The sequence below is a fragment of the Dysidea avara genome, chromosome 7 (genome assembly GCF_963678975.1).
Source record: "Dysidea avara chromosome 7, odDysAvar1.4, whole genome shotgun sequence".
NCBI classification, from domain to species: domain Eukaryota; kingdom Metazoa; phylum Porifera; class Demospongiae; order Dictyoceratida; family Dysideidae; genus Dysidea; species Dysidea avara.
Window position 1 is genome coordinate 21646311 of NC_089278.1, and position 24228 is coordinate 21670538.

The window sequence follows — 24228 nt, forward strand, 5'->3', positions numbered from 1 at the left end:
TACAATGTGGTAAAGGAGTAGCAGTAGTACTTAATCCTGTTTTGATTATGACTCAAGCTTGGCATGATGTATGGTTTGCAGTTAACTCTAGGATCGTGTCTGTTTACGACTTAATTACAAGTATCCATTAAGTAGTCAACAAGTTGTGTTAGGTGAATACAAGACATATCTATACACAAGTGTGTAACTATACTTGTCATTGGCACCAATGATTGGTTGTGAGATAAGTTTGAGAGATTTGTGTATCTTCATTCACAAAATCAATGCAGGTATTCTAATTTGGCTTTTAAAGTATTTCAACTCAGGCAAGCTAACTTTTAAAATACTGTTGATTATCAGTCCACTGTAGTACAGCAGTAATGTTTAACAGCTACTATAGCTGGACAGGTTTACCAGCTCTACACAAAGCATTTGCAAACTGCTATTAAAAGAATGTTTGTGTAGCCTAATTTATACACACAAAATTTTAAGCAGCAAAATTCCTAGACTATGCACTTTTAACAGTTTTGGTGGCTCAGATAGCCCCAAATTTATGATCATCTCAGAGCATTTTTTCAAACATTTCCTTATGCTGGAAGGGGGTGCCACAAGACCTTCATTTAAAGTGACTACATTGTACTTCACACAAAATTATACAAGGATGGTGGGAGTAATTCACTAATGATAGCAGTACAACATTATACCAAATTTAATACAGCATACACAAAATTATGCGGTTAGTCATCTCGTCTTCTGTTGTTGTCATTGAAGGTTAGTTTTAAATCCATGCAATGTTGAAATCAAGCGTTTACACTCACAATGTTACAGGCTGGGTAGGCATTATAATGAAAAGTATTCTAATGCTGGAAAAATAGTCTTCGTCATCACATGACCAAGTACTTTTTCAGGGGTATTCAGTGCATGTACCACTGATCTAGTTCAGCTTCTAAACCTCTCTGAGATGGTAGATAAGTCTGTATGTCTATGCCACAGGAAACTTTTACAATACAATGTGAAAAATGTTACCAACACTTGGCATATTGCAGTATTTCTCCACTCAGTCAATTTGTAATACTCTAATTATTACTGATTACAAGGTGTCTGAATGATGTTTCTCAGTTAACTAGTTGAGTATTTGATCACTTCACAACCATAGCATAAACAATTGGTTTACAGCAAAGGTAACGTGCACATCACACAACAGCTAAATTCTACCATTCACCTGAGCACAGGGGTTGTAGAAGTGACATATGTAGCACCAGAATTGCATTCATTGTACTATGTTGCACACCTAACCAACAGTTTAAGTAAAAACTATATACATATTTCATAAATATGTACATAGACACTATCAAGCATATACTAGTTACAAAATCTGTTGAATGAACAATATTTACAATATAGTGTTGTTATAACTACTGAAAACTAAAGGTACTTGATATTAGTAAGGCAAATAACAAAAACTAAAACCAAACATTTTTTATGCACAACTAAAACTATAACTAATTTAAAAACACTTCCATATGAGTAGCTAAAACTATTAAAGATTTTCATGTTTTTTACTAGAACTATTAGTGAAACTAAAACAACAGAGAGCAAATAACCATAACTAAATCAACAACAAACAAAAAAAATACTAAAGCTAAAATTATTAATGAAACTAACTAAGACAATAACTAAAACCTAAAACACTACTTAATTGCTACTAGGACCACTGCATGCAAGTGGAACAATCTACAGTATGAAATTCTCTTGCTACAAGTAGCATCCAAAACATCAATATAATGCTGTTTGTGACTATATAGTGTTAGCTTAGTTAATTACAAGTATAAGGAAAAATTAAAATAAAAAGTAGTGAAACAACGGGGGTCGCCTGAACCACGCATATACTTTTTAAACTTATAGGTAGTGATCATGCAGATCGATTTGCTTAGTAATTCTTTGAAATATGGATTGGTAAGCTATATGGTAACCTCCAAATAATTATGTTGGGAAGAATCAGTGCACAAAGTTAGAATCGTTACCTTTCTGAAGACCTGGTTGTTGAGGTATAAATGCTGCTTGTAAACAGTCAGACAAGCAACATTTACCTCCACAACCAATAGGTACCGAGTAAATTTGTGGCATTCCTGTCAACACCAATACACCATGCTCCTCCTCCATCCATGCCATTGCCAATCACACACTCATGAACAACCAAGTACCTCAGCTTCTGTCAAGACTGCACTAGCACAGCTAATTGACTAGATCCTATATACTTTGAATATCCGTGGCATCATCGTGTGTGTGTGTGTGCGTACATGCGTATGTGTGTATGTATGTGTGTATCAACTCCTCACCCGGTATCAGTGATTCCACTTTAGTTAAGTTTTACTTTAGTTAAGTTTGTGCCAGGTCCAGTTCTTTGGATTCAGGACCCTGTTATTAGGCCAATAAGGTGATAAGGTGTGTATTGATAATGATTTCATCAATGCTCAGTCAGCTATGGAGAAATTTGGCTATCTGTCATAAGGGGTGGAGTTTCTGAGGTTTCCAGTAACCGGTCAAGTATATTCAGGCAATTAAAATTGATTTTGCCTCAATTTACAAGAGTATCAAGGGTTCAAATCGAAATATTTTAATAGAGCAGTCAACTATAGAACAGTCACATTACTTAGTTTCCCTGTATCAACATATCTCAGAGTGTTTAGACCAGAAAAATTTCCTGGGGTGTGCTCCCAGACCTCCAGAATGGCATCCATGCTTCAGACTTCACATAGCTCCACCTCTTAACTATTTAGCCTGAATTTTTGGTGAAAATTGCTGCTAGATTCAATCTTAGAATACAGTAATTTTCAAAATATTTCCAGGGAAGCATGCATGCCCTCAGACTGAGACCCCCTGAATTTAAGTGTGCATGCAATAGAAAATTCAGAAACCTGTCACCGCAATTCCTCCTTACATGATCGTAGACTGGCATTGTATCATCAGATTCCACTATTCAAACTACTTACCAGCAATCTAGACTGTCACAATATCACTCTTTGCTTTTCACCATACTGTATATATTCACCCTCTATAGCTACATCCCAAAGCAGCAGGCTGTTTAACGTTTTACAGAATCAATAATGGAATGTTGCCATGCTGTTGAGCATTAATGCACCTCCAACTCTGGCAGCACCTTTTAGATTGTATGTTAATTGTATAGAACTACAAAAAATTTACTTTTAGCTGCACTGATACTGGTGGAATGATTTACCAGATAATGTCTCCACATTTCTATCTGCTGTTTATAACTTAGTTTTATGATGTGTTTTGTAGTTGTACCATTGTTTTTTATTGTGATATTGTATTGTTAGTGTAATACACTGTAAATAATGAAGTGTGCTTTGCACACAAAACGTGTGCCCTGTTACACCAAGTATGCTATTTTTTACAGTGTAATTCTTTAAACTGTCTTGCATGGAAGAATGAGATTATGCTGAATACTCAGTCAACTTACATGGCTCTATATACTAGCATGAAGATATTTTCCTGGCTACTGAGACAGTATACTGAGCACACTAGTGGCTGAATGCATGACCTTGTATTACAGACTGCTAGCAATGAATGATGTATGCATTGTCATATAGCTAGATAGTGTTATTGATGGCTGTCAGATATTTAGTGCTGGTCACTGTAAAGCACTGCAATAACAATAACTACATGACTACAGTTACTGTGTCATAGATGGCAACTATTAATTAACTTTATGACCAAGAGATGAAAGTATACTTCATGTATTATACATCTTTTCCATGCACCAGCAAATTAACTTTCCTTTTGATGGTCCACACCAACTAAGGAAGATCAGAATACCACAATTGTCTATTATTACTGTAACATTTCATGCTTTCAAGACATTTCATTCTATTCACCTGGCATAGGGACACTGAAAGCCAATCGAAGCTTTGAACTCAGGCCAAATGCATGCACCATTTGCCAAGGGAGTGAATAGACACATCCTGCATGCATGGACAATACAAATGTTGAACAGCCAGCATTAAGTATGTATAAGTATGAATAAAAAATTGAAAATTTTTAAGAGAGAGAATAGGAATCACTGAAAGAAACTTACTGCAGATAATTGACTGCCCAACACATATCCATATATGGTAATGTACCTGACCTTGTATTTACCAACTGTAGCGATGCTATTAATTCATTCTCTGTTCATACGGACAATTCAATATCTGATCATTATTTAGTATCTTTAACTATGTACTTCTATTCTACTCATTCCGGTCACAAACCATCAAATTATGACTTTTCAAAGGCAAACTATGATCAATTTCTTATAAGCTGTGACCAAACAAGTTATTACAATTGTACTGATGTTAATGAGGCATGGACCATCATCAAACAAACAATTATTACAGGGATGGATCAGTTTATTCCAAAAGTCAGGTTGAGATCTCAATATCCCAAATGGTTTAATGCCCATATAAGACACTAAATTCTGAACAATGCGGCGAAAGTTATGACGACGTTTCTCTATACCTGCCCTTAATCTGTGCAGAAGATCACTTACAATCTGAGTTACAAACTGCCAAATATAACTATGAGCAAAGTCTAGTAGACAATTTTGCCAAGCATAAAGACCCTAAAATATTTCACACATCAAGAGCCTGTCTAAATCTAGATCATTGCCTACAGTTCTGAAACATAACTCCATTACAGCAGAATCTGACAGAGAAAAAGCAGATTTGTTCAATTACTACCTTTCTGTGTTTACTGATAGTGCTGCTGATTTGCCTATGCTGCCTGAATTAAGCAACTTAATACCTGATATATCAATTAATTTGAATGAAGTATGACAAAGAAATGGTTGTAGCACAAAAGGAACAGTTCTAAGTGGGTGGATAATCTTGCAGCTGCTGAGACAACTTTGCAGAAGATGAAGTTCCACTTGAGGATCTTCCAAAAGAGCAAGTTTTTCCTGGATTGAGGTCACCTTATCTATATGACAACGCAAAAACTCTTTAAAGAAAGGCTGTTGATATTTAGCCATCATTGCTATTTTTAAAAAAACTTAAATCGTGACACAAAACGTATAAGAAATGAAGAAAAAGTGTGATGTGACCAAGGCTTGAGCCCACACATCCAGGTTTGCAGTACCCACGCTCTACCACTGTACCACCGGTGCTTGCTGGCTACTCCTCTTGTTTTTGTACTATTTAAATGTTACAAATATAAAATACAGTCTAACCCATACCAATGAAGAAGAAATCAAAGCTGAACCCGACCCTAACCTTAACGTTTGCCTGTTAAACATAATGATAACTTCCACTGTCTGTATGAAGGTAAGTTTTTGGGTGAGTTTGAGGCAAGCTAGGGTTGACCCGGCTTTGCCGGGACGCTCGCTCCAACCCTAGCCCACCTTGAACTCACCCAAAAACTTACCTTCATACAACTATTGTGTTTGATACTCAAGTTATACAACAAACGACCAGCTAAATAAATATTTGCACCGTGATTGGTGACCGGCTAAATATACACTTCGTTAAAGAAAGCATCATCACCCCAAAGTGCAGATCCTAATAGCTCTAGACCATCAACCTGCTTGATATCGGAAGGAAATTCTGGAAAAGAATCACCAGAAGGCCAAAACAGTTCGCATTTTGATAAATTCAAACGAAGACCAAACTCAGGTCCTCATGAAATAGAGTGAGACAAAAGTTTAAAATCATCAACTGGATGAAATTTCAAACTGGCCACATATATGGCAGATGAAATTTAATGTTAGCAAGTGTGTGTTACTAAGAGGTACAAGGAACCATTCACCATTTACAAGTGAATATATTTTAAACAATCAAACAATTCAGTTAAGTGATACATATAAGTACCTCGGAGTTCTACTCAATAGTACACTTTCATGGAACGCTCACTGTGGTATCGTGGGTATATAGATTAGTAATTCTTTAATCAACAAATGTAAATCACGCAAACAACTACAACAGCAATAGATAAGCTCGAGCAAAACACTACTGTACATCATACAACAACTAGACAACAACACCGACTCAGTTGCAATGGCGTCATACATTACAATACACATATGTGTTTATACGCATGCGCACTACACTACTACATTTCCTCCCCCCTAAAATGTGTCATACAATAACAACCAAAGAAAAGGGATTCAGCAACAAAAAAAATGTATGCATTACAGAACAAAAGAAAGTTAGTTACCAGAGTGACGGTATCTGACTGGTAAGCGATGTTCACGTTGGGAGTGTTGACGAGAACTAAGTGAAACAGTGTCACTTGGAGCAAAATCTGTAACAATAGTAGGTACAGATAATGACTCTTCATCAGATTTATCAGTAACAGTTACATTGGTGGAAGTTTCGACATGTTTACGAATTTGATCTTGATGACGATGTACTTGAATACCATTCTGTAATTTGACTAAGTATGAAACTGGACCTGTAGACTTAATAATTTCACCTTTGAGCCACTTGTGACCTCGACCAAAATTACGAGTTAAAACTGGTTGGTTATCTGAAAAACAAACGTGATTTAACAGAATTATCATGCGATTTCTTTTGTATCAGTTGTTTGCTCTCTATTTGCTCAGCAGTGTTTGGTTTTAACAGATCTAGTCTTGTACGAGGATTTCGACCAAGTAGCAAAGAAGCTGGAGTACTCCCAGTTGTACTGTGTGGAGTGGTTCTGTAGGCTAGTAAAACTTTAGCAATTTGAGATCTAATAGAACCTTCAGTAACTTTCTTTAAGCCTTTCTTAACAATCTGAACAGCTCTTTCTGCGAGACCATTTGTCGAGGGATGATATGGTGCAGATGTAATATGTTTTATGCCATTCATAGTTAGAAAGTGTTGGAAATCCGCACTGACAAAACAACTGCCATTATCGGTGACAATGGTCTCAGGTAAACCAAATTGAGCAAAGAGTGGGCGTAACAATTCAATTGTAACTGAGGTTGAAGGAGATGTGGCTGGAAATGCTTCTATCCATTTTGAATGAGTGTCAATGACAATTAGAAAATTTCGATCTTGAAATGGTCCGGCATAGTCTAAATGAAGCCTAGCCCATGGTCTAGATGGCCAATTCCATGGGTTAAGAGGGGGTTAGCTTGATTCAGTTGGCATTCGTCACATGATCATACAGTTTCGTCAATATCTGTGTCCAGACCAGGCCACCAAACATACATTCGGGCTAAAGATTTCATCTTGGTCATGCCTGGATGGGCAGAATGCATTTCCTGTAAAATGTTCTGTTGACACTGTGGTGGAATAACCACTCTTGAACCCCACAATAGGCGACCATCAAGTACTGATAACTCAGTTTTGTGGGATGAATAAGCAGATAGAGAAGTATCACATTTATTTGGCCAACCTTGCATAACGAATTGCAAAACTTGAGAAAGCACTGGATCACGTCTAGTGAATTTCTTAATATCAGAAGCAGTAACTGGGGATTCTGCGAGGTGTTCCAATAGTAACACTAGCTCTGGTGCCATTGGTAAGTCAGATGTGGTAGAGGGAAGTGGTAATCTACTCAAGCCATCAGCGTTACCATGTAACTATGTACCACGAAATACCATCTTGTATTCATAGGCTGCCAACAACAATGACCAGCGACGAATTCGTGCTGAAGTTTGAGGAGATGTTGGTTTGTGTTCATGAAATAATGTTAACAGTGGTTTATGGTCGGTAATTAAGTCAAAAGAATGACCAAACAAGTAAGAATGGAAATGTTTAACTCCATTAATCCAAGCAAGACCTTCCTTCTCAATTTGACTGTAATTTTGTTCAGCTTTGGTTAGGGTACGTGAAGCGTACGCAACAGGTTTTTCAGAGCCATTTAGGTACTTATGAGCCAAAACGACTCCTATTCCATACGCTGAGGCATCACAAGCAAGTGTCAATTTGAGTTTAGGACCAAAATGTACTAACAAGGAAGATGTTAAAAGCTTCTTGGAATCTTGAAATGCTTTGTTAGCTTCATCTGACCAACACCACTTTGTTGATTTTTGTAACAATTTGTACAAAGGTGACTAAACAGTAGACATATTGGCAAAAATTTACTGTAATATGAAATCAGACCTAAGTGCGTCCTTAACTCATGAAAATTCTGGGGACTAGGGGTGTCTTCAACTGCCTTAACTTTCTCAGGAAGTGGGTGAAGGCCATTGGCATCAATCTTGTGCCCAAGGTAAGTGACGGAAGGTACAAGAAACTCACATTTTTCTTTCTTAACTCGTAAACCTGCATTGTCAAGTCTTATGAGAACCTGTCCAAGTATTTGTAAATGCTCAGGCTCGTCTGCTCCAGAAATTAAGATGTTGTCTAAATAGACAATTACTTTGTGAATACCCTTTAGTACATTTTCCATAATATTTTGAAAAATTCCTGGGGCAGATGAAATACCATAAGGTAGTCTTGTGTAGCGAAACAGGCCTTTATGTGTATTGATTGTAACATATGGTTTGGATTCAACTGCTAATGGGAGCTGTTGGTAAGCCTGACTAAGATCAATTTTGCTGAAAACTTTGCCTCCTGATAGAGTTGAAAAGAGGTCGTCAACCTTAGGAATTGGGTATTTATCAAGTGTTGAAATAGGGTTAACAGTTTGTTTGAAATCACCGCACACTCTCACTGAAACTTTGTCTGGTTTGAGAACTGTAACAATGGGAGAAGCCCAATCAGAGGTTTGCACCGGCTCTAAAGTTCCTTCACTAACTAAGTGATCTAACTCTTTCTCTAGCTTTTCTCGGAAGAAATATGGAACAGAACGGGACTTACAATACTTAGGTGGAGCAGAGGGATCCACTAAGATCTTTGCTTCAAACCCTTTTAAGGTACCAAGCCCTTCTCTGAAAACATCTGGGTGTTTCTCAAGCACACTATGTAAGGAATGTGTAGAATTACTGGCATTGTGCAGATGAAAATTTCTTGCCAATCCAATGATAACACTTGAAGCCAGTTATGACCCATGAGAGTAGGACCTGACCCTTTTACAATGACCAGTGGTAAGGTGTATGTCTGTGATTTGTAAACAACATTGACTTGAAAAGACCCAACAACAGCAATTGATTCACCAGAATATGAACATAGCCTTATTTGGGAAGGGCTAGAACTTTGGGTGGGCCAATACTCCTTAAAGGGGGTAGGTAAAAACAGTGGACCCGGGGACCCACGGATCCAACTCTTCTTGGAGCTTTTTACACTTCACAGTATTCTATACTTGTACTAGGTACCTCTGCAAGCAGTCTTGCATGGCCAATCCACTTTTTTTCTCCCTTGTGGCGTCTCGCACGATGTTTACACCAATTAGAAATTATAAGCGCCTCTGAAAAAGTGTCTGAAGCTGACTGCATTACCTACAGGTCACTCGCTATTTTCCCAGAGTATTTGTTTGCACAATGTTTCTAAACTTTAGTAGCTAGGTGACATAATAGACTAGCATGCTCATTGTGCAACAGGCGAACAATTACCTGCTAAGCCAAGCTAACCAAGTTCCAGCAGCTCTTCATATGTCATGATGCATTTGCACAATGTTCCTAAACTACTCTAGTAGCTAGGTGGCAATGGGCATAATAGACTAACATGCTTACTGTGTAGAAGGCAGTGGCCTATAAATGCAGTCAATTTCAGACACTTTTTAGAGGCGCTTATAATTTCTAATTGGTGTAAACGTCGTGCGAGGCGCCGCGAGGGGAGAAAAGTGAATTGGCCGTGCAAGATTACTAGTAAAGGTACCTAGTACAAATATAGAATACTGTGAGGTGTATAAAATTCCAAGCATAGTTGGATTTCCGTGGGTCCCCGGGTCCTTGGTCCCCGGGTTCACTGTTTTTACCTACCCCTTTAAAGGTGGTCTCAGACATAATTGACACAGAGGCACCTGTATCTTGCATACTGACAGGTACATTGTTATTGTAAACAACATTCCAAGGTGTGGTCTTACCAGTGGATGTGTTGATGTTGAATAAAGCTTCTTCATCTACTGGATTTTCATCCACTTCTACTTTTTCTTCAACTGAGTGAAATCCTTTTTTGTCCTTTGAAGCACTCTTTTGTTGAGATTTACTATGACAAACTTTCTGTAAATGACCAACCTTTCCACAATTGTGGCAGACAGTGTCCTTGTATTTGCAAGTGGTAGCATATTGTCCAGGATTTCCACAACGGTAACAATTCTTGGCTTTGGTCCCAATTTGATGAATAGGCTCTCGGTCATTGGCAGCCTTACTGTTCTGTTTGGTATCAGTTAGTTTTCGAACATTGGTAGCTGCTGACTCCATGCCCTGGGCGACTTCCATTGCTTTCTTAAAGTCTAAGTCTTTTTCAGCTAGTAGTCGGCGTTGTATGACTGTATCATTTACCCCACACACGATTCGGTCTTGAAGCATTGTCTCCAGTGTATCACCGTAGTTGCAGTTCTTGGCAATTGAACGAAGTTCAGACACATAAGTAGCAATAGATTCGCCTAGTTTGCGAAAACGCGTATTGAACTTGAACTTCTCTTTGATTTCTGAAGGCACGGGGCTGAAGTGATTCTTGAGAACGATGACTAAATCATCGAAAGATTTCTCACCCGGCTTCGTGGGAGCTACATGAGTAGACTGGAAAGTAGTTTGTAGGTACTGTCTCCCGGGGTAGCTATCACGGATAACAGAATAGCACGCTTCTTATCTGCGCCTGTAATTCCATTCGCCACAAACAAATGACCCAAACGTTCGACGTACATGTTCCAGTCGTCCTGTTCTGGCCTGAAAGGATGAATCTTTCCAATTGCAACTGCTACCGCCATCACTCGTCGCCAAAATGTGGTATCGTGGGTATATAGATTAGTAATTCTTTAATCAACAAATGTAAATCACGCAAACAACTACAACAGCAAATAGATGAGCTAGAGCAAAACACCACTGTATATCATACAACTAGACAACAACACCGACTCAGTTACAATGGCGTCAGACATTACACTATATACCCACGATACCACATTTTGGCGACGAGTGATGGCGGTAACAGTTGCGATTGGAAAGATTCATCCTTCCAGGCCAGAACAGGACGACAGGAACATGTACGTCGAACGTTTGGGTCATCTGTTTGTGGAGAATGGAATATGTGTTTATACGCATGCGCACTACACTACTACACTCACAACAAATATCACCAACCGAGCCACTAGAATGCTAAATTTCATCAAAAGAAACCTAGGAAATGTACCAACAAAATTAAATCCAAAGCTTATACATCACTTGTCCGCCCAATCCTGGAATATGCCTTGGGATCCATACCAGAAATCTTTAATTTACAAAATTGAAATGATACAGAGACGAGTAGGTTTTCAACTATGATTACCATAGTAGTGTTTCATCTATGTTGAAAGAGCTCAATAGACAAATTTCATAAAAATGAAAAATTCAACTGTTGCCCTTAGCAACCTAAATTTTACATTATTTGTAGGTGCATGTCAATGTCTTAAGTCAATTCTCCAAGTTTTAAAAGGATAGCATAAATAAGTCATGAGATATGACATTTTGAAGTTGCAATTTTCCCATACATTGTCAATGAGAGGGGCAAAAGTTGCCCCTTCTCAGTAATCACACAAATCATGGGATTATCTATGGTCATATCTTATGACCTATATACACTATCCATTTAAAACTTGGAGAGATTATTGTTGACATTCACACCTACAAATTATGTAATATTGAGATATATGTACTTTTGAATTTTTAGTTTTTGCATACGTTGAAATACCTTATTTTTGTGATTTCCCGGAAGGGGCAACTGTAGCCCTCTCACATAGATATGTTATGGGAAAACTGCAAATTTCAAAATGTCATAACTTATGACATATATGTGCTATCCTTTCAAAATTGGAGAAGTTACTTTAGGCATGCATCATCACCTAATAATACTGGGAAATTCAGGTTGCTAGGGGCAATGGTTATTTCTATACGCTATAAAGCCTTATTACAGAATTTGACTATTGGTCTACACTTGAAGAAAGACGGAAAGCTGGCAGATTGACACTTTTATCTAGAATTGCTCAATGTTCACCATCAAGAGCCAGTCATACAAATGCCACAATATTTTTTTGCCACAGACCTCCACCACCAGACAATTCCACCAATTACATTTTATATTACCATCATCACACACCCAACATTATCAAGAATGCTTATATTACAGAACTGTTAAAGAATGGAATGAGCTGCCACCATCTAGTTATGACAAACTCCTGGACCAACATTTATAAGTCAATTTATATTATTGGATGTATCTCAGCACATTGCCAAATATAATATAATCATAATCGTCAAATATTTATAAGCGCCTCAGTTTAAAGGTACAGGTTTTGTCTACATCTCTTGATTTCGTCAACATTTTATTTGTCAAATCTGCTGTGAAGTGTAAATTCGTCAAATTTTTCTTACGTCTAAATTTCCTTGCGAACTGTACGAGATTTCCACCGTAATTTCTGATTTCCTGGTTGATTTCTGCTGCTATAGTATACGGAAAATCTTCTCCAATTTACAGAGAAACACGGAGGTTAGAGGCTTGATTTCTACTGCAGGGAGCGTACGAGATTTCACAGTGTTGGACCCCTCGCCCCACGGCTGTAATAATGGAAGAGAGAGTATCCAACTGCCATATACTGCATCAAAAATGAGCACGTCAAGTAGAGAAGCCATCCTGTAGTGCTTTCAATTGCGGTGTTGAATGAAGTAATAAACACCTTCTAGCTCAGACTGTTTGACTTCAAATCATGCCTGGATACTTCAAACAGTCTGAGCTAGCAGGTGTTTATTACTTCATTCAACACTGCCTTTGAAAGCACTACAGGATGGCTTCTCTACTTGACATGCTCATTTTTGATGCAGTATATGGCAGTTGGATACTCTCTCTTCCATTATTTACTCTTGATAATATATTATCTATGGTCTCAGACCCATCTAACGCACAGGAGCCAGCGCTTATAATCTCTAATCGATAAGGGATCTATTCGTTACAAGGGGTGGTCACTACCAATAGTCCTGTAGAACCATCTGCGACCCAGATCAAGGTTTTTGATCGACGAAAATATACCTTGATCACTTGATTTCGCCTTAAAAATAGCCTTGATTGCTTGATAATTTAGCGCATATTTTCGTAAATTCTCGTTTTGTTTTCAGGCTAGTTTAATCACCACTTTCTAGCCTAGGACGTCTTGATCGTTTGATTCACTCCAAATTTAACTCTTGATCGCTTGATTTGATTTTGGTCCCGGTTGCAGATGGTTCTACAGTACTATTTGAGGGGTATGACACCTCTCCAAATCACGTACGCCCTTCAGCTACCAAATCACAAATCAACAAAATCTCGAGCGGTTTCGCCCACGCAAATAATTAAACTGCTTGAAAATTACTCTCGAAAACATATTTCTAAACAATACAAGTTTACAGTGGTACAATACTAGTTTTAATCATGAACTACTGTCCTTCATCACAAATCACACTACGGCAATCACAAGTGAAGTTTCAAATCAATTTTCAAATCACAAATCCAATTTCAAATCGCAAATCAGGTTTCAAATCAGGAGCAGGCGCTTATAATCTCTAATCGATAAGCGCCATGGGGAGAGATAGTGGTCTGGCTGCGCGAGACTAGGGGTATATTATCTGTTAGATACACGAGACTAGGCATTCCTCTGTTCCTCCTGCAGTGTTTAACTCAGTTCTCGGTGAACTGTTGTCAATAAAGCATGGGAGAATTTAGCCACACATTTTGCGGCTGTTTTGATGATGCTACAGTCTGTAAGTTAGCTGTGAAAATAATTGTCGTTCGCTTGCTCACTCACTCTCTCTGACTATGACACCCGACGCAGGTCTCCTGACATATTTTATTCCGTGCTACATGGTGGGAAAGACGGCTGAAGCTGTTGGAGAGAGTTGCTGTCTACATTGTCTGTTTCAACTGATCCCTTACCTCAACTGGTACTGTCTTGCTGTTTTACGTGAAAAGGTTCGCGAAAATAAAGGGATCGGGGTGAGTAAATGTTACCGGTGGCGTTTGCAGGACTTTACACCTGTGTTATTTGTGTAGGGTTCGTTTGGTGAAGATTGCGCCCTTGCCGGATACGCGTTGTGCGCCATTACTCAAATGTACAGGGTAAGTACGTGACAATAGTACAGCATAGGCCGCTTTGCCGGTGATGCGGCAAAGACATGTAGCTATGGGTACACTAAAGACCAGAGTTGGGGGTAACTAGTTACTTTTGTAACTAAGTTACGTAACGGATTACTTTTAAAGTAACTAGTAATATAACTAGTTACTTGCTTTGTAACTAGTAACTTGTAACTAGGAGTAATTGTCTGAAAAGTAACTAAGTTACAATAGTAACTAATTACAATAGTTACATTATAACTATAACTAATTATGCTTTAAAAGCAAGAGCACTTCAATTTTTGTGCCATATATGCTACAGCCACATTAAGTAGATGGATTCTGTGTGCTGTTCTCTATGATTCAGCTTCAGTAACAGATGTAGGAATAATTAAAACCGACCTGAAATAGCCACAGAATTGTTATTTCAAGTGCACATATGTATTGCATCCCTTAATGATGCATATCTGAGCAAAATTCATGTTACAAAAGCAAAAAACAAGTCATAATTTATGCTACGAAGTAACTAGTAACTAGAGTACTTAGTTACTTTTTGAAAAGTACCTGTAACTGTAACTAAGTTACATGGGATAAAAGTAACGTGTAGCTAGTAACTAGTTAATTTTCTGAAGTAACTACCCCATCTCTGCTAAAGACATTTCCCGCACTGTGAAATGGCAATGCATGCATGTAGCACGACACAACTTATAAGCTGTTCTTCCTTGCAGAAGACATTCCATTGCATACTACATAGCTAATTGCAGAGACAGACAAAAGTAATGTAAGTCTTGCCAGGGCTCCTGTACTGATCACTCCTTGGCTATCAGTGTATGGTAACCCTGAGTCTGGGCCCCTGTTTGTATACTGTACATTATCTTAATAATCAATAAGATGTTTATTGTCATCAGTTCAAAGTATACAAACTGTAGTTATGTTTTGCTTTTAATTACTTCCGCTAGCATATGAAGAAGTTCGCGGACATGTGCTATACTTTTGTCCATGGCAAAAATGCCAGCTGGAACAGGCATGTCCAATACATTTTGATTGAAAAACCATTAAAAATTAAATTAATTATCGTGTACCGCCTACCTCGAGTCTGTTTAGCAACTTTCGAATTTGATACATGTAGAGCAACTCTCTGCGAGTACAATGATACCAAAAGATGTCCAATTCACAGAAATTTAGGTGCATCAAAATGGCCTAAACCGATCAGGTATAGCAAAATTTCCCTATACATTTTGTATTGGGCGTTTCGGGGGCATGCAATAAAAGGCGTAATAACCTGCGACACGTGATAGATACCTCGGATTCCGGACCAGATTTGGAAAGAGCTGTGAATAGCGATTACGATGAGCTATAGCAGAAGGAATTCAGAGGAAATTTAAGCGTGTCATTTTAAGGTTGAAAATCACTTACTTGTTCTATGGCGAATTGAATGGAGGATATTTGGAAGGGAACACTACGAGGTATTTCGATGTCTTGACAGCCATTAACCTTCACTACATTAGTGTTACAATGAAACAAAAGCACTGTGAAGTAGTTCTGCAGGTTAGTTTGCGAAAATTACAGTGTTCTGTGATTAAGCCAAATTATGTCCGTTTCATGTAAAACCTTCTTCATATGCTAGTAGATTTACTATAGACAATGAAACCCAGTTGGCAGTTGCTAATGCATATGATGTAAATTGTGTATAGGAGCCACCCTAATGTGCAGTAAACCACTGTGAAGTCACTAGCATCGTGGGTCTTGTGCACCACAAATATTCTTTTAATTGTATTACAATAAGTCATAAATTTTAAGTGGTACAAACCATTTCATGTTACTAGTCTGATTGTTAAACAAATTTTAATAAATCATGTGATAGTTTTCTATCCCTTCTTTTGAAAATCTATGATTGTAGTATAGGATGATGACTGTGTGTCTACAAGGCACATCAAGGGTAGTATTGTAGTTCTGTAAGGTTTGTCTTAAACATCAGCGCCAGTGAAACAAAGTTTGTTGGATGTTTAGTTTTGTTAGTGCATGTTGCGTCACTATGAGTTGTGTTTTCCTGGGCATCTGCTGGCTGTTTGTCCCTGGTCATGTTGGCAAACTTTCCCAGCTATTTGGTTGGTGTAACCAGACCTTTAGAGATGGGTGGGCACACCTACTTTTCACCCCATACAACTAGTTATTACAAAATGGGAGTCCTGTCTTTAGTGGACTCTACACAGGCACATAGCAAGTGATACACACACAAGAAACATGCTCATGTTCATATGAGGTATTATTAGAAAATGAAAAGTTTAATACATCATACAGTACAATAGTTCTGTATAGTAGGGACATCAAAGGTGTGAGGGCGGTCCGTGATATAATATCACCCAAAAACCTGCCATGATTTTTCCTTAAGAAAAAACCTTGGTATATTGATAAACATACAATGCTTGCGCTATTGTCTTACCTTTATCCTTATCCTTCTTTACCATGGCCACCAGTCAAGGTTCTACCGCCGAGTGTTAATAGACTACAGTACGGCTTCCATCTACCAGTGTATATTGCATCAAACTATTCAAATACACGCACGTGGTCGTTGCACCAAACTATTTGAACACACACGTACATGACTCGCTGTTGATATTGATCAGTGAGAGCAACTTGCAGTGAACTATATAGCTATGTATAAGTCAATAAATATAGTTTATTTAGTAACAATGTTAAACCGATTGAGTCGGGTCATCCAGGTCCCGCTTTACAGATTATCCGGGTCTGACTGCACCTACTAAATTAAACGTGGACGTGTTACTACGCGTCATAGCGTAGCCCTGCTTCTTTTGTGAGCCACGCTCACTTATGTAAATTACCGTCTGTAGACATATGGTAGCCACGCCCATTCATCAGTCTGTAGGTATGCACGAATCCACATCCATTATTGTCTGCACGCCCACTGATCAGTTGTTATTGTATGAGTCATAATCTAGTATAATAGTGCTGTGATTAACTCAATATTATGACTAGTTTTGTGAAAAGCAGGCTATTTAGTGGTCACGAGCTTTGCAAAAAAAACTTCACAAACAAGTATAAGAAAAAATTAGAAATTTTAATTAGTATAGGGACAGTATATAGTGCTGCAATAAAAATTACTGAAACAAGTTGGATTGGAGTAGTACGTAATGTCCAAACACTGTAAAACAATAAGAAGTGAATATCCCTACTGTGCTAACTTTTTCTTATACTTGTACGTATATTAACTTGTAGGTAGCCATCCAGCCCAACGATCGCCATAGATAAACATTGTGTGACATCAATAACTAACTATATAAAGAATTCATCGTATGCTTGCAAACTGGCAGTAACTTATAGAGTCCATTGATCACTGCAATATGCAGAGCTTGCTCAAGTAAATCTTGTACCCTAAGCCAAGGTATGAACAGTGCAATGCTTACTGGCATAGTATGTATATACTTTGTAAGCAAACACCAGCTGCTAAGTAACATAAGAATGCTTGGTCAGATGGTATCACTGAAATTTGAAGTGGCTGATCAGTGTACGATGCATGTAACACTTTACAATGACTTGACCTTTTGGTTCCATTACAAGTAGAAGGAAAAATTAGAAAATTTGAATTGGGTTAGGGATCAAAGAATAATAAAGTACGTAGTGAAACAAAGGAATAGCAAAAAGTAGTGAAACAAGAGAGGTTGCCTATACCTGCAGATGTACTAATGGACATTTAATCCCTAATTCAGTCTATGAAATCTGAAAAGTGCAATGGCCATCATGCTTCGTCTTTAGCTATGTTCCACCCGTTACAATGGAGTGAGGAACAGTACAAGAAGTATCTCTGCAATTGCCACAGAAAGTATGGGTGATAAGTATAATAGCTACCAACACAGCCACAGAGAAGCCATATTGTGGCACTATAATTTGACACTTTGCATTGTCAGAAAAATATTGTACATACTGTGGTTGGTAAAAAGGAACATCTTGGAACGAAGCAACATTAAACAGTGAAAAAATCAAGTCAGTAGCCTTATGCCTTGTCGAGTTATGGTTGTATGTAGGTATCAAGTTAGTTGGTTAGTTAGTCAGTTAGTAAAAATTCAGTTAAATAGGAGATTTTAAAATTCCATAGAAACTTGTGGAGTCGTTCTAAAGGCATGTATTTTTGGGCTTGGCTATATAGCTGTTTTGAAAGAAAAACTGAGGCTGTTTTTTGGGTGGTTTTGAAGGGCAAGAACACCATGATCCCTAATACAGTACAGTGAAACCTCTATAATCTGACGCTCATTGGGATCCAAAATTATGTCGGATTACTGAGGATTACTGAGATAGTATCACATAGTAATTTTGATCCAGCACAATTATAGAGGTATTGATAACAAAGGTGTCAGATTAGAGAGATGTTTCAGGGTACTATGATACTGTATGAAGATACCATCTATACTAATGTTCAGTCATCACTAGTACTGTAACTGAGAAATACAATGTTTCACTCCTAGATTTTCAAAGCTGGTGAAATAAATAACGTGATAACTGTCAACCTGTTCGATAAATGTGAAGTGCAGTGGTGCATTTAGCTACTATACTGCTGTTCCTATTTCACTAATCTAATAATGTCTAAATGTACTGCATGAATGATTTAGAAACTAGAAACAAGCGCTACATGAAAACTGACTTATTAACCTCCCTATCAACCATTTTCAATCCCTTTATTATATATCTTCGACTCTTTATACTCCAGCTAATTGAAATATGGTTTAATTCAGCTGATTCATGTTGAATTCAGCTGATTCAGTTGTCTGGACCAGATGATTTGTTTTGTCACTTTTACACCAGCAAAAAGGTTCCATGACTGTTGCTCACAATTCATCAATGATAGATTCCATGCTCTTCTCCTATTTTAAGAAATTTTATCATGTGAACTGTAAGACTCTCTGGATCATATGATGTGGTTTCTTAGCAAATTTCAGTTTCAACTGATGCTTTTGTCATCGATAATGTCTTTTACTAGAGTACTGTTCATTGGCAAGCAGGCCCTTCTGTCCAAGGAAATTTAATGCCCATCCAGGCCCAGTGGCGTACCAGGCCTCCACGGATGGGTGGGCACACTCACCCACACATTTCACCCCATGCAACTAACTAGCACAAAGTGCGAGACCATCCTTAGTGGACTCTACATACATTTGGTTTAAAAGCTGTTTCAAAAGCGCATAAATATATCTAGCTAGCTAATAATACACTACGCTGCTGTTCCTACAGCTTATTTCACTAGTCTAATGCTACTGCATGAATGATATAGAAGCTCTAGTAATTGAAACTAACTTATTACACCTCCTTGTCTAGTCTCCCTTAACTCATCTGTACTTGTACACAACTCTCTATACTCCAACCTGACTCTTGAGATAATCGTAGCGGCTTAATTCAGCCACCAATTGCAATTATTCGCCACCAACTGACTTTACACCATTTTTGTCTATCACTTTAGGTCACTTCACCACGCCAACAAAAGAACATCTGTGCTGTTGCTCACAATTCAATATTCCAGATGTGAAAAATAGACTGGATCCCTCCTTCCTCGTGTTCCTCTCTTCCCCACCTAAAATTTGGATCACGTGATGATGTGTATTAAATAGAAAACACTGAACTACCCGGATCACGTGATGTAATTATTGAACTTATATTAATATCAACTGCTGATTTACAACAAAACATTGTGCTACCAAGGTATGCACTATTTGTCTCTTGTTCGTAATAACAAAAGCGAGTGGGTGCCGCTCTCCTAGGGAAAGTTGGGTGGGCATGTGCCCACCCAGGCCCACCCTTGGCTATGCCACTGTCCAGGCCTGCATCACTGTTTATGCTTCAAAGCCCTTCAGTATAACTGTTTAAGTGATTGACACTAGTAGCATCATATCTCCCCTTTTTTTTCTGCAACAAGCAACTAGGCAGGCAAGTTTTGACCCAAAATACAATTTAGGTTGACTGTATCCTCAACACCTAATTATATCTCATGATAGTGATATATGTGGAAGCTACCTATGAAGTTATAAAGATTTGCAATCTATTTTTAGAAGGGCTGGTACTTGAAGGACTTCTCTTGAATAGTAACAGGTTGCTGACTCACTGTACAATTATTAGCTATACAAGACAACAACAAAATCTGGCTGCACCTTATACTGGTACAAGGTCTTGTAGTAAATTCTACACATACTTCATAATCAGATTAGATGCTGATCTTGACAAATGGCTACTGAATATGCTGAAAGCCTACATTGTAGGGTGCCAAAATAATATCTTATAATATCAAAACTCTGCAGGACCAGGGTGTGACTTGATCTCCAGACAAGTTGCAGTCCGGGTAGTGCCTTACTTGATGCATTTCCAACTATATAGTTTAGTTGAGATGTGCAGGAGTGCTAAAGGGTACATGCCCACTCTCATTCCAGCTTCAAATTAAAGAAATACCGGTAGATTCTTATTTCAGCGTTAGCCTCCGATAGTATTTGTGCAACACTCTAACAGTCAAATACTCTGTTTACTGCATGCAACTCTATTCTCCATACACATTATATTTATGTGCATTCCTAATGAGTATGCTCATGAAATGTGACTGTCTCTGGGAAAACCAGTCTTATCGCCCATTTAAAAGTATCGAGAAACGTTGGTTTTAAATATTCAGAGTGTTGTAGCTGGCCAATGGTGGTAGCTACGCATACCAAATTTACACACGTTTCACAACAATTTCTTGCCTTCCTGATCATCCACAGAAGAAGTAGTCAACAGCTAAGTTTCCCACCATTTTAGATAGTTTTTAAACTGAGGTTTTCTGTATCAGGCAAGCTCCAGAAGGGTTGGAGGCGGGGCCTGGAAAGCGGGCAAGATGGTGTTCAAAAATTGAAAAGAAATGTGTTGGGATGAATTAGGCCAAGTTATGGGCCATTCAGGGCTCAGAACTGGCTAAAATGAAAGGAAATTTACAGCACAGGTCATTGTCCAGCACCACAGAGCTGTATAGTCACACACAGCCATCTCCTGGTTGGCCAGGGCTCCATCAAGACCCCAGATCACTCGTACGGCTCGCCACTGTACTTTATAAAGCAGCCAGCAGAAGCAGACCGCTTCACTCTGGTCGAATGTGGCAGTGAAACCTGATAGTGCATTCATTAAGCTTTGTGTTTGTGTGAAAAATCAAACTTCCTGTCTTGGGTGATAAGAACGGTTTTCGTAGATCCAGTCACAAATTTTGCTACAACATATTAGACATTTAATGTAACCAGATTTCTGATCTCACCATTGTGAGTCTTAAATGGCTATATTGGTGGGTGGAAGGTTTTAAAAAAATTTTTTTTGGGGGGGGGGGGTGATTTGCATTGTATGCACTCAACCAAAGAAGTTCCTTTTGGGCTAGCTCTACATCAAAGCCTCATTAACTACAATCCATGTACTTCTCAAGTTTTGAAAGCATAAAATGTTACACTTCACTGTTTATTCTCAGTTATTCCTTGTGCAATTTCAGGCATCATGTAGTTTGCTTGTGTGATTTGCTATCTTTACTTACTACGTTTGTCTACAGCATTAGTGATGGGATGACTTTTTTTATTTTTTATTTTTTTATTAAGGCTTTACAGCACAAGTGCTGAAGGTCTGTAGGACACCTGGTCCTACAGCCTGTTTGAAGTTGTTACAGAAAGTGTATTTGAAAAGGTGGAGAAAAGAGAAAAATCCATGACTGGACTTATGCAAGAAGGCAATTGCAGTACATGCAAACGTATCCATTTATGGAGAATAGCTGTCGATAGCTGGTGTTCATTGTTTTTATTAATTTTTACTGTAACTATTAGTCGTACTATTAATGTAAAAATGAAGGTAGGGTTTTAGCAATAAAAAGTATAGTGAAACACAATAATATCATATGAATTATGGTATTATAGTTATTATAACATAGCTTTGTGGGAAAATCCCATATTACTACCATCTGTTCAATGCCAAAGTAACCACATAGCTTTTTATTGCTGGAACTCTATACTTTATTTCTTTATTTTTAATTAGTTGTACTTTTTCGCATAGCTACGTTATACATGGGGGTGTGGCTGTGACTACTTTATTAGAGTATCTCAATCTCCTGCTGTCTCTAGTGAGTTATGAAATATATATTAAGGGGTGTGGTTTGCTAGGTCTAGTTTTCTACAGTAAAACCATTATTGCAGCTAACTCTGTTTGTTAAGAGCAAAACAGCATGTTCTGATCATTTAGAGGGCATGGTCAGTCCATGCAATTGCAACTACACATATCTGCTTCACTTACAGTTGCTAAAGTGCTTCAAATAGTTTTGAGGCCTCTAAATACGCTCCTCTAAGGGAAGTGTTGATGTGGAAAATTTACACATTTGGTATGGTTTCCTTGCATGAAGGAGACAATGATGATATAAAAGGAAAAACAAATTGTAGGAGGCAGACACTTGTTGGAACCAGAAAAGGCACATGCCACCAGTGAGATTGTTATTGTGGAATGGTCGCCATGTGTAGCTTTGTTTGTTTGGCCTTGAGTCTTATGACTGTGGACCTGAGGTAGGCTGGCAAGGCAGGTAGACCAAAATTCAGATTTTGGTGATTTGAAAGAAATCAATATCCGGTTATCTGTGAGTGTTCAAGTTTCTTGTTTTTAATGCTGGATTTAAAGATAGATGCACTAAGACAATTCTGTAAAAGTGATTTTTGTCATGTATGGTGTTTCTATGATAGTTTTAAACCACGGCATTTTGGGTGGTGCCTGTCATTTTAAGGGGGAACCCTACTAACCAGTACTACTGAACTGTTTGATAACTATTTTTAACTGTTATTCCTTTACATGTATGTCGCAATTGTGTAATTTATTTATGCTGTATAGTCTACACATATGCATGTATGTTTGAATGTTGTTTTTTTTATGTGTGTGTGGAGAGCACATTTGTAGGTGATAAAAATTCAGGGAGAAAAATTTTTGCTGATATTGAGATTTTGAGGGTTACCAGTGAAAATTTTATATTTAGGCCTCCATATAGTTTGGGATTGTTTACAAATCTGCAACATTGCTCAACGTTGAAAATACAGCCCTTCGGCTATATAGTATTGATAACCGAACTCTAAGTGGTGAAAGCCAAAATATAGCTAACAATTTAGTTTGTGATGCGAACTTTAGTACCAAGAGTCCATAATCCTCAAGATAATCCTCTCTATCATGCACACTGTACTTATATTGTTGTTACTATGTACATGTTCTCACTGTGTATTGTGATGAGCTACTGTTCTGTTGTGTTATAGGAAGTGGTTAATGTTCCTCTACTGAGGAGCATGGCCAGAGAATAAAGAACACTAGCTACCCTGCTGCCTCAGTGACATGATTTTGTGTTTGTGTATTGCTTTATTATAGTATAGCTCTGTGAACTGTATATAGGTTTATAGCACTTTAGTAGTATTCAGATAAAATATGGAGTATTACAGTATGTGGCGTGATTGCGTAACATGAAAAATCACTCGAGATTTGTTTTGGAGATCAGGTGAAGTGACGAAATGGTGGTGAACATCACTAAGGCCATACCTATTTGAGAAGTTGCTACTCAGACCCAACTGATCCAATTTTGCACAGATTTTAATTGAGATTAGGTCACCAGTGGCAGCAGATAGGAAGATTAATTTTTAGTGAATGAATTGAAACGTTTCGGTATGTATTACTGAGACTAAGTGGTTTGGTATATGAGGTGGATGGCTTTACAATGTTACACTCCAGTCATAACTTACCTGGGCCAGGTAATATGTTACAATGTGGTAAAGGAGTTGCAGTAGTACTTGATTCTATGTATGACTCAGGTTTGGCGTGATGCAGGAGAGTCATGATTTGCAGTTAATTCTAGGATTGTGTCCATCCGTTTATGACTTCAATTACAAGTATCCTTTAAGTAGTCAACGGTTTTGTGTTAGGTGAATACAAGACATATCTAGACACAAGTGTGTACTTGTCATTGCTACCAATGATTGGTATTCTTCAGGATAAGCATCATCCATTGGATGGCTTCCTTCTCAAGTGTGTGTGTGTGTGTGTGTTTGAATTGCTTAACAACCTTATAAGCTATATATTATATAGCTTT

General features: G+C 38.0%; 2 protein-coding genes across 2 annotated transcripts; one reads left to right on the forward strand and one right to left on the reverse strand.

The window, feature by feature from the left end:
* Positions 1-5903: 5903 nt before the first annotated feature.
* Positions 5904-11090, reverse strand: LOC136261860 (uncharacterized). Its single transcript, XM_066055939.1, has 2 exons — positions 9931-11090; positions 5904-8309 (listed from the first exon to the last, which is right to left on the reverse strand). Exons 1-2 carry the CDS (start codon positions 10373-10375, stop codon positions 7927-7929), a joined length of 828 nt encoding a protein of 275 aa, XP_065912011.1. The 5' UTR covers positions 10376-11090; the 3' UTR covers positions 5904-7926.
* Positions 11091-13563: 2473 nt separating this feature from the next.
* Positions 13564-23586, forward strand: LOC136260423 (uncharacterized). Its single transcript, XM_066054149.1, has 5 exons — positions 13564-13630; positions 13684-13774; positions 13846-14006; positions 14064-14129; positions 23405-23586. Exons 2-5 carry the CDS (start codon positions 13723-13725, stop codon positions 23447-23449), a joined length of 324 nt encoding a protein of 107 aa, XP_065910221.1. The 5' UTR covers positions 13564-13630; positions 13684-13722; the 3' UTR covers positions 23450-23586.
* Positions 23587-24228: the final 642 nt, after the last annotated feature.

Bases quoted from the DNA above. Each gene is read 5' to 3' on its own strand.
- LOC136261860 (XM_066055939.1), bottom strand. From the start codon at position 10,375: ATGCTTCAAGACCGAATCGTGTGTGGGGTAAATGATACAGTCATACAA. The intron at 8,310-9,930 runs GTAAGACCACAC...TTGTCTATTTAG, and splicing joins CAACATCAACACATCCACTG to ACAACATCTTAATTTCTGGA.
- LOC136260423 (XM_066054149.1), top strand. From the start codon at position 13,723: ATGGGAGAATTTAGCCACACATTTTGCGGCTGTTTTGATGATGCTACA. The intron at 14,007-14,063 runs GTGAGTAAATGT...TTATTTGTGTAG, and splicing joins GCGAAAATAAAGGGATCGGG to GGTTCGTTTGGTGAAGATTG. The intron at 14,130-23,404 runs GTAAGTACGTGA...GTTGTGTTATAG, and splicing joins CCATTACTCAAATGTACAGG to GAAGTGGTTAATGTTCCTCT.